Below are 10,553 nucleotides of genomic sequence, written 5' to 3'. Positions count from 1 at the left end.
TTTATTTAGTAGTAAACTGAAAAGGATTATTCAGTAAATTTGCATGTCCCTCTGCCCCCATCCGTACTTTTATATATAATATAGATAGAGGATGGGTAAGCGAGTAAGCATAGATTTCGTGTTTGAGGCTAGCATTCTGGAGATCTCGGATTGTAGGGCCAAAGGAGAATAAGAAAGAGCCCTACCAACGTATCCTTACGCGGATCCTTCTTATCCGTATACAATGACTTAAGAGGTATAAGGGAAGAAGGCGATAGTCTTCATATTCACTACTCTTCCAAACAAACCCGAACCTCAGTTGAAAAGAAAATCAGTATATCTCTCTACTTTATGAACATTTTTTTTATTGTTATTGGTGCAAAGACCACTTGCCAAGATGCTACAATCATGGTCTGAATTGGATGAAATTGGGAACTTATAAAAAAATGCAAGGACACTCATTATAGAAGTTTTCTTAGTATTGATGTTGTTGAATTATTACTCATATTTGGCACTTGGTTTTTTTATCATGATTAGGATATTAAATCCTTTACACTACTTAGTTTCCTATTAGGATTAGATGTCTCAATGAATTAAAACTTAAATTGTATCTGAATATGGTTCATTAAAAATACTAATGATAATCCTATTGTAGTCTAAAAATGGTTCACTTTAGATTTTATACTTTCAACTTATTTTAGTCCAAATATGCATAAGACTATATAAAACTACATGAATATATATTAAGTCCTTTTAGCGGAAAATGAAAGTAAATGCGGATTGTGAGCGTGCCAGCGAGCATATTTCAGTTATATGAGCGTTATCTTGGAGAAATTCTTAGGTAGACTCAGTCCACCACGTCATCTATGGTCTAATCCTATCACATAATGACACGTCATTAAGATGATGACAATCTTGTAAATTCGTTTATTACTGATTTACACATTTGAATAGTAATATTACAAGATTGCCATTATTCTAATGACGTGTCATTATGTGATAGGATTAGTCCATAGATGACGTGATGGACTGAGTCTACTTAAGAATTTCTCGTTATCTTGACATCAAGTAAGCAATTTATGAGTTTAGTTAATTTTATTACAGGTATTTCAAAATCGGTCGAATAATTGAAAAGTAAAAGTCACAAAGAGAATTGAATTCAAATTTGTAAACTTGTTTACAAAAATAAAAAGACTTAATTATTCAAAAGCCCTTCACCTTTAATATTTTTCAATTACACCCTGACGTAGGAAAAATCTCTCAAAAATCCCCCCATCTTTAGATTCCTTTTCAATTGTGCCCCAAAGTATTAAATTGACCTCTTTTCACATGAATTTTTTTTAATAATTTTTTATTTTTAATCTATATTCTAATTAAACGCTAATTTTATTAATAATGTAAAAAATTATTCTTCCTAATATCCAATAACTTTTTAAAATTGAAACCATAAAAATTTCCAATTTAGGGTACAATTGAAAACAAATCTAAAGGTGGAGGGATTTTGAGAGGATTTTCCTACGTCATGGTGCAATTGGAATGGAATTTAATGGTTAGAGGAGTTTGAGAGAGTTTTCCAATGTCGGAATGCAGTTGAAAAAAAAATTAAAGGTGGAGGAGTTTTGAGTGATTAGCCAAATAAAAATGAGATAATACAAATGTTTTGATGTTTTCTCGTTGGACAGTGTTTCTAAAAATTTGTTCGTGACGTTGTGATGTTGCCATGCTCTTCTCTTTGTACTAGTTACGTTGGCAGTTAACAACTCAAAGCAATTTATTTCATGCTTTTAAACTGCCGGAGTTGCTTCTAACTTCAATCATAATTTTAGAGAGTTTTTTATAAGGCTTAACCGCTACAGAAGCAGCGCTCAATGGGTACAACAATAAGTAGCCCACTTGAAATTAACGTTACAATCCAAGATGTAAAAATTGAGTTCAGCCTGGTTGATCCGATTATCATCTGCTTCATATTTATATTCAAGGTTCTACGCATTGCGGATTTCCTCGAGCTGAAACCGCGATTTTATATGTATGATTATCCGGTTTGTATAAATACATAACTGAACTGAAACCATAATTTCTTATTGCACGATTACATTGTTCATCTCTAAGGTTTCGAGCTGCTTTGGTTGTATAATTCTTCAACAAATAGGACGACATAACTAGCATTGTTCCAGCGTTTACCTCATTATTTTCTTGACAAAATTTCACTTGTTGTTTAAAATTGTAAAATTTCAAAAGTTAGTATTCCGAAATTGTCAAAAATAAAAGTTAGTGTTAAAATTGCCTAACAGACTACATTTAGTAATTTTTTAAGCAATCGAGCCTAATATTTGTAAAGTAAAAACATTAAAAAGTCTAAAATTTCACGTTCACCTAAATTTGATATTAACGAATTTACGTGAAACAATGTCACTTCTTATATGAATTTATTAGTTATGTGAAATTATTTTTACTAAAAGTTTATCTTTTCAAATAAAATATATAATATAAACAAAAACAAATTGTTGGTAAAAATAAATAAACTTTTTTAACAAGGAGTATGTGGAATAGAATTTTTTTCATTTTCCATAAAATCAGTTTCCCTTTTTATCTGATTCATATTCAAAAATTTCATATTATTTTGGATCAATTTAGTTTGTGGACAATTTGAATCGATGCTTTCTGGGTCAGATCGGATTGAATTGGTAGGTCGGACCAACGTTTAGCAACTCTAATTCGCCCACAACGAAATTGAGCTACATGGGCTGTGTTAGAAACCCAGGATCATCTTTACCTTTTGTTCAGGGATTTTTTTTATAAAAATACCCAAAACAAATTGCAAAGTTCAACCCAAACTCCTAAGTTTCTAGTCATTACCCTAACACATCTCAATCTTTATTTTTTAACTCCAATGCGGATCACAGTTTCGAACAGTTTTTAACAATACTATTTGGAACCGTAAATAATTTTGAAAAGAATTTCAAATGGATATAGTTTGCCACCATTAAAAAAAATCTTAAAAAGTTTCAAAACGGTTTCAAATGATTTTTGAAAATAAATTTTGCAACATTTTCTAAAACGGATTTTTAAAAAAATTAAGTAAAATTTTCAAACTCGAAATATTTTTTGCAAATAAAATTAAAAAAGAGAGTATTTTTGACAAATTCTGTTCTTTGGGTTCCAGCTAAAACCATATGCAACGTATTTCCCATCAAAAAGATATTGAAGATGTGATAGAAATTAGGGTTTATGAAAACTCTAGAAAAATTATTCAGAATCCATTGAAAATTTCATCTTTCTGACACTGCAACGTGTAATGATCCATTTCCGTTGAGAATTGACATCACTTCAAAGTCTTTTACAAATTCTATCATTGTGCAATCACACTTAAAAATTACTTGGATTTAGATTTTGGACGAAAAAGATCCAAATCGATGAGAAATTCTTAGGTGAAATAACTAGATTATTTATTACTCCCTCCGTCCCAATAGAATTGGGAGGGAGAATTTTTTTTTCTTCCAAAACTCTTGTCCACTTTCAAACTAACTAATCTTTACATTCAATTTTCTTATATTACTTCATTTAAAATCCACTAATGAGTAAATTATAAATAAATTGCAAGTGGACCCTATATTATATAAGGGTATAATAAAAAAAGTAAGAAAACTTTTACAAACCCCATAAAAAATAATTATTTTTCTTAAACTGTGTGATAAAGGCAAAGTGGACAATTCTATTGGAACGGAGAGAGTATAATTATATCACGTGACATAATTTTATGGATGGTTCGTAGCCCGACGTGAATATTTGTTGATAAATGTTTCATTGTTTTTGCATAAAGCTTTTGTCATATAAACGACATTGTATTAGTTGCCTAAGACACAAAGATACACTGTCAAACCTCAAAATTAGCAAGTGAATTTTATTTATACATACATAGATAGATATGTACAACTTCCATAAACATAAATTGATAGATCATTCGATCTTGATTTCGTGAATTTCAAGGTTTTCCAGAATTTCGGGTCTCTCGTAGTATTTCAACAGCAGAGAGCACACAACCACACTGAGTGAAGAGGCAGCCATTGCAGCTCCAGCAATCCATGGCGGTAAACGAAATCCTGTACCAGGAAATAGTGCTCCGGCAGCTATGGGAATGCCTAACAGGTTATAGCCCAGAGCCCAAATGTAGTTCAGACGGATACGAGAAAATGTCTTCCTCGAAAGGTCTATAGCAGTGATCACATCCTCCAGGTTACTTTTCATCAGAACTATGTCAGCTGCCTCTATTGCTATGTCCGTGCCTGCACCGATTGCCATTCCGACATCCGCTGCTACCAGCGCCGGCGAATCGTTTATACCATCACCTACCATTGCCACTACACAGCCTGAAGCCTGTAAAATGCTAGATATTTAATTTTCAAGTGACTAAAGGGGTGTGCAAAAACAGAATGAATCTGAAAAATCGAACCGAAATCCGTAATTTCAAAATCAAACTGTGTAATATAGATTATGGCAGTTTAAGATCATATCCTGTACCTGTAATTCTTTTACTTTTTCTGCTTTTTGTTCAGGCTTAGCTTCTGCGATAACAGACTCGATTCCGACTTCCCTGGCAATAGAATTCGCAGTTCCCCAATTATCACCAGTCACCATTAAACTTCGAACTTTCATAGATTTCAGAATGGAAATGACTTCACGTGCACCTGGTTTTAGAGGATCAGATATGGCTATAACTCCAACTACTTCCTTATCCATTGCTATCAAAATCCCCGTTTGTGCCATTCCTTCAGCTTCTGCTAGCATTTCTTCAGCATCAGCCGGAATGAGAATGTCGTATTCGAACATTAAGCTTCTGTTTCCGACAATTATTTCCTTATTATGAACATTAGCTTTTACTCCATGGCCGGTAATCGAGGTGAAATCTCGTGCTTCCGGCCAGACAGGATTGTCTTCATCTTGTCTGAACTTCTTGGCATACTCTACAATGGCTTTGCCTAAAGGATGCTCACTGTTTACTTCAGCTGCAGCGATAAGTTCGTAAAAATTTCTCAGAACCATAGTTTTGAAGAGTTTTGTGGTGACAACTACAGGCTTTCCGATTGTAAGAGTTCCTGTCTTGTCGAAAACTATGCAATTCACCTGCAATATCGGTATTTTTTAGGGTTAATTACGAAATAAATCATTATGATATTTAGCGTGTCCTCCAATTCTAACATAAACTTTCTATTCTGGCAAATTTTAATGATATGGAAATGGGGTTGAAGAATCAGTGAACCTTGTGAGCACTTTCTAATGCTTGACCGCCTTTGATTAGCACACCCTGAGATGCACCAACTCCAGTACCGACCATGACCGCAGTAGGAGTTGCTAATCCAAGAGCACAAGGACAGGCTATGACCATAACAGATATTCCGAATTGGAGTGCAAGCTGAAAGCTGTCCATGGAACTTGGAATCCAAGATTCTGGATATCCATGAAATTTTCCAGCTAAAAACCAGGCAACAAAAGTTGAGAATGAAAGAAAGATAACCTGCAAAATATGGGTAGTTATTTTATATGACAGCATAAATTCTACATTACACGGAATCAGAAACGCTGAAATATAAAATGGTGAAATTACATTTTTAACAAAAATTGGTTATAAATATAGAGTTTCTGAATTTTAAAAGTCTTTTCAGAAACGAAATCAAACGCATAAACATGGTACGCGATATTGTAGACTTACCAGAGGTACAAAGTACTTAGAAATCCTATCAGCAAACTTCTGAACAGGAGCTTTAGCCATCTGAGCAGACTCAACAAGACGAACAATCTGCGAAAGAGCACTCTCCGAACCAACTCGTGTCGCCTTAATATGCAACACCCCATTCTCATTCACACTACCTCCAATCACTGGATCACCTTTCCGCTTCGCTACGGGCCTAGCCTCTCCGGTTATCATACTTTCGTTAACATGACTCTGTCCCCATATAACAAAACCATCAGAAGCTACTTTTGCACCCGGAATGATCTTAATCACATCATTCTTCTGTATCAATCTGCTATCTATTTCCTCTTCACCAACCACATTTCCTTCATCAGATAGTGTCAGCAATGTTGCTGTCTCAGGTGCTAAGTCCATAAGCTTAGCTATAGCATCAGAAGTTTTTCCTTTAGCCAAAACCTCCAAATACTTCCCAAGAAGAATAAAAGATATAAGCATTGAACTCGTCTCGAAAAAATCCGTCCCCATGAATTCATCAGAATTCGCTGATCTTAACACGGAATAAACCGAGTAGAAATAGGCTGCATTTGTTCCTAAGGCAATCAACACATCCATATTAGCAGAACCATGCCTCAATGATTTGTAAGCTCCTGTGTAGAATCGTCGACCGATGATGAACTGTACAGGAGTAGATAAAACCCATCTCAGAATTGCTCCTAAAGTTAACATGTTAACAATTTTAGTATCTAATCCGTGTTTAATACCAGGAATGTACATAAAAACCATTGATGTTAAAAAAACAGGAACTGTGAAAACCAAACTCCATAAGAAAGATCTATGATATTGCTTAATTTCTTCATTTCTATGAGTACTGTTTCTTGCTCCTGATCCGTCAGGAAATATAATTGCCTGAAATCGTCCGGTCCCTGTCGATTCAATCAGCTTGATAAAAGTTCTAGGACCAGTCATTTCAGGTTTGTAAGAAACTGTAATTCTACTAAGTTCAAAGTCCATGTCTGTAGTGACAACACCAGGAAGTTCTTGAAGAGACTTTTCGATGAGTTGCATAGAATTGAATGTCTTAATACCTTCAACTTTAAGCTGAATCTTGTCCATGTCATCACCAGTACTGATAATTATGGCTTCAAATCCTATGTCATCAATGGCTTCTATGAGCTTATTGCAGCTGATCAAGATAGAAGGGTCATACTGAACTTCTGCTTCTTCTGTTGCTAAGGCAACTTGTGCTTTTTGTACACCTTGAATTGATTCAAGAGCTTTCTCAACTGTGGAGGAGCAAGAAGTGCATGACATTCCAACGATTCGAAGTCGGCATACTTGATTAGATTTATCCATAGTTTCATCTTCAAGGATTGTAGCATCAAATCCAGCATCCTGAATCGTCTCTCGAATCGTTTCTGCCTATAAATATATGGTCAAAATCATATATATAGTTATAAAATAACCTTAATTAAAAAATAAATCAATAGCAATATATCAAAGTTCATAAATATATTTATCGGATTATTAATTCTAGGGTTACCGTACATTTCTTTTTTTGCAGTTTGGTTACCGAACTTTAAAACATAACAAATTGGTTAACGTACTATGCTTTTGGTGACTCCGGCAAGTTTTTAATGAAATCCGGCCAACTTAAGTCCCAGATTTCACTCTGAAATTTTAAAAATGGGAGAATGGAAAAGATGGCATGGTAAAAGGGTGTAAGGTGCTATTGGTTTATATGGTTGATGTGAAAATAAGAGGAAATTAAAGTAAAAACCAGCTGCCATGTAGGCATAAATTGACTAGATTTCATTAGAAATTTACTGGAGTCACTATAGGATGATAACCAATTTATTATGAAGTTTTATAATCAAACTGCAAAAATGAAATAGTACGGTAACTCTCATAATCAATTACTCATATTTTATCTCATCTGAACCAAGAAAAATAGGCACAACACTGTTGCTCGATGTTTTTCTTTACAGGAACATCCCACGAGTCCTTCGGACCATATCCTAAGAAGACCAACCCACTGTCAGAACGTCCTACTTTAATATGAAGTTTACTACGTTCGTATCGTTTTATTTTGATCATTTGAATTCTATTTTTACATTAACCGAAGGTTACTGGAACAATTTAAATCTAAAAATATTTATGTGGCATCAGATACTTTGCATAACTACATAAATTTACATTAATGTCATACAAGCAATTTATGACTGAAACAATTAAATGATTACTGCCATGTAAAAAGAATATAGTTCAGTAACTGAAAAAACATTTAACTCTTAATAGGCCTATAACAACCAACTCAAAAATATTATGTGAAAGTGACAAGAAATCACGACAAAAGAAATTCTTGCGAACTGCAGTAAGGAGAAGACATCTTGACACATATTCGAAATGTGGTTTTCTTGCATTAAAGATGGACATTAAATTGTAAAATGAAGTTTAGAAATTTGTCTATGTCAAAATTCGGGGACCATTTTTTTTCTCGTAAACTAAATGGATCCATAATGCAAGATTCACCATAATTGTCTTTTTCTTTAATTAACTTAAACTTATAAAAACTTACAAAACTCATAATCATTTTCTTTCCCTTAACGCATAAACCAACCAACCCACAAAATCATTTCTTGGTTTTCTTTCAACCTAAGTAACAGCAACAATATAATAAGGAGCTAAAAAAAACGAGTAAATCAAGAAATAAAGAACATACGTTAATGAAAGTTGGGTAGAAGATAACTTGTGCCCGATTATTTAAAACATCAACAGCGGCTTGTTGAATACCCGAAAGGCGTTTAACAGCTTTTTCGACGGAAGCAGCGCAAGCAGAACACGTCATTCCGACGACGGAAAACACAGCTTTATGAGCCTCAGCTGAACTTTCTTGCACTGAGACACCTTTAGGGTACTTAGGCATGGAAGGGTAACGTGCTCTCGGTGATATGTCCTCATAATTGCTGTGTCGATCATTGCGGATGCAAGCCAAAGCTAAAAGCTTCGTTGCCATGAAATTAGTATAATTTGTGTGCAAGAAAAAAGAATGCAAAGTGAAGGAAAATGAAAAGAAAAATGTGTTTGATTGTATGGAAAGTTTGGTTTTAAAGAAAAGTTGAGGAAGGAGAAAATGCATTGAGTTTTAGGAAATGGAAGGGACTATTTAAATAAAGTTAGTGGAGTTTCACATTTGACATAAGTGTCCATTTTTAAATGATTGAGTATTATATTGCCCTACTCCCCATTCCCTATTTTATTTTTATTATTAGAGGGACGCACTTATAAAAAAATTGAACCAACAAAATCAATAGAATGTTACTCGACTTTCGTACTATTTGAATTACATTTTATTCATTAGTCCTCGTTCAACTAATTTCGTCTCACGTATATATAAATATATTTTAGTTAAATAATAAAGGCAAAATGATTTTTATTTTCATAATTTTGACTATTTATTAAATATATCTTCACAAATTAATTTAAATATTTTGGCTATTAATTTTAAAATTTGGATAAATAATTATTTGATCATCAATTTAAATCTATACACATAACTTTCATTTAAATTCACATGATTCTTTATAAAATAAAATAAAAGATCAATTGTGTAAAATTATTGTTCATGAAATAAAAAAAAATAAAAAATTAATTTCAAAAATAAGTGTAATTTGAGACTTGTACATGATTGTTCCGGTTTGTATTGACAGAGCAGAATGTTCAAATTAATTTGAGACTTGTATGAAACGACACCAAAAAACGACTACATGCTACAAAATGCCAAAAACATGAAAGTTTAAAATGTATGATGCAAATTTTAAAAAACAGTTTAAATCGTTAAAAAGATGTTGTTGGTATTCAAATGCAAATAAGCCATAAAACTATCTTTTTGCATCTTATCAATAAAACTTAATTTTTTTTATTATTTGAATTAATTAAATAAATAATTTTTAACTTTTTACTCAATCAAACAATATAGGAAAAAGGTACAAATATACCCCAATTTTTTTGCCAAGGAATAATTAAGCTCTTTCTAACTTTTAGTCTCAAAAATTAAAACTAATTCAAATATGCCCTTGCTAGTTAGAGTGTTAGAAGGACCGTTAATTTTGTTTGCATATGCTGACATCGAACCCTAGTTGGCATGCTAAATTTTTTGAGCAAATTACTTTAAAACTCATCACGTGTGTCATAATCTATATTTTGATAATCTTTTCTGAAAATCTAACGATTTGTTACTTCAATTTTAATTTTTTATACTGTAAGGCCCTTCTATAAGTTTCATTAATAATTTGATACTTATTTTCAAACGATTTGAAACCTCAATTTCAATTATATAAACGATTTGGTACCTCACTTTTAATTATTTTAACAATTTGTTACTTCATTTTCAAACAATTTGGTAACTCATGTTTTATTCCGTTAACAATTTGATATCAATATTTAACAGAAGGGCCTTATAATTCATAAAATTAAAACTGAAGTACTAAATTATTTAGTTTTTAGATAAGGGATATCAAACTGTGAATTTGTTCAATTTTTTTTCCCCATCACACGTTTGCGAAATAAATCAAACGGATGTTTAATATATATAGTCCTGCTAATATATAACCAAACAAAATACTGTAACATGGAATGCTATTATTGGATCATATATTCGAAATGGGGATGTAAAATCAGCACCCACTCTCCTACTGGACCAAACTAATATGTCGTATTTTCACTAACATCGTATGCAATACACACTAACAAAAAACAACCTATAGAATGATCCAATCTCTATAGATAAAAATGCAGAAATTTAAGGTCAAAAAATTCAAAGTACATAGATTTTAGAATAGATTATGCCTAATGTATATGAAATATGATGATAACCCAGAATTAATAC

The 10,553-nt window shown here is 32.7% G+C and overlaps 1 protein-coding gene across 1 annotated transcript; it reads right to left on the bottom strand.

Annotated features, from left to right (window-relative positions):
- Positions 1 to 3,846: 3,846 nt before the first annotated feature.
- On the bottom strand, positions 3,847 to 8,851 carry LOC126679155 (probable copper-transporting ATPase HMA5). Its single transcript, XM_050374104.2, has 5 exons — positions 8,388 to 8,851; positions 5,687 to 7,087; positions 5,237 to 5,491; positions 4,498 to 5,100; positions 3,847 to 4,353 (listed from the first exon to the last, which is right to left on the bottom strand). Exons 1-5 carry the CDS (start codon positions 8,802 to 8,804, stop codon positions 3,937 to 3,939), a joined length of 3,093 nt encoding a protein of 1,030 aa, XP_050230061.1. The 5' UTR covers positions 8,805 to 8,851; the 3' UTR covers positions 3,847 to 3,936.
- Between the last annotated feature and the right edge of the window lie 1,702 nt (positions 8,852 to 10,553).

Source organism: Mercurialis annua, linkage group LG4, assembly GCF_937616625.2.
Source record: "Mercurialis annua linkage group LG4, ddMerAnnu1.2, whole genome shotgun sequence".
In the NCBI taxonomy this organism is placed as follows: domain Eukaryota; kingdom Viridiplantae; phylum Streptophyta; class Magnoliopsida; order Malpighiales; family Euphorbiaceae; genus Mercurialis; species Mercurialis annua.
The sequence above is the reverse complement of the archived record's forward strand: the minus strand, read 5'-3'. Positions and strand labels throughout refer to the sequence as shown.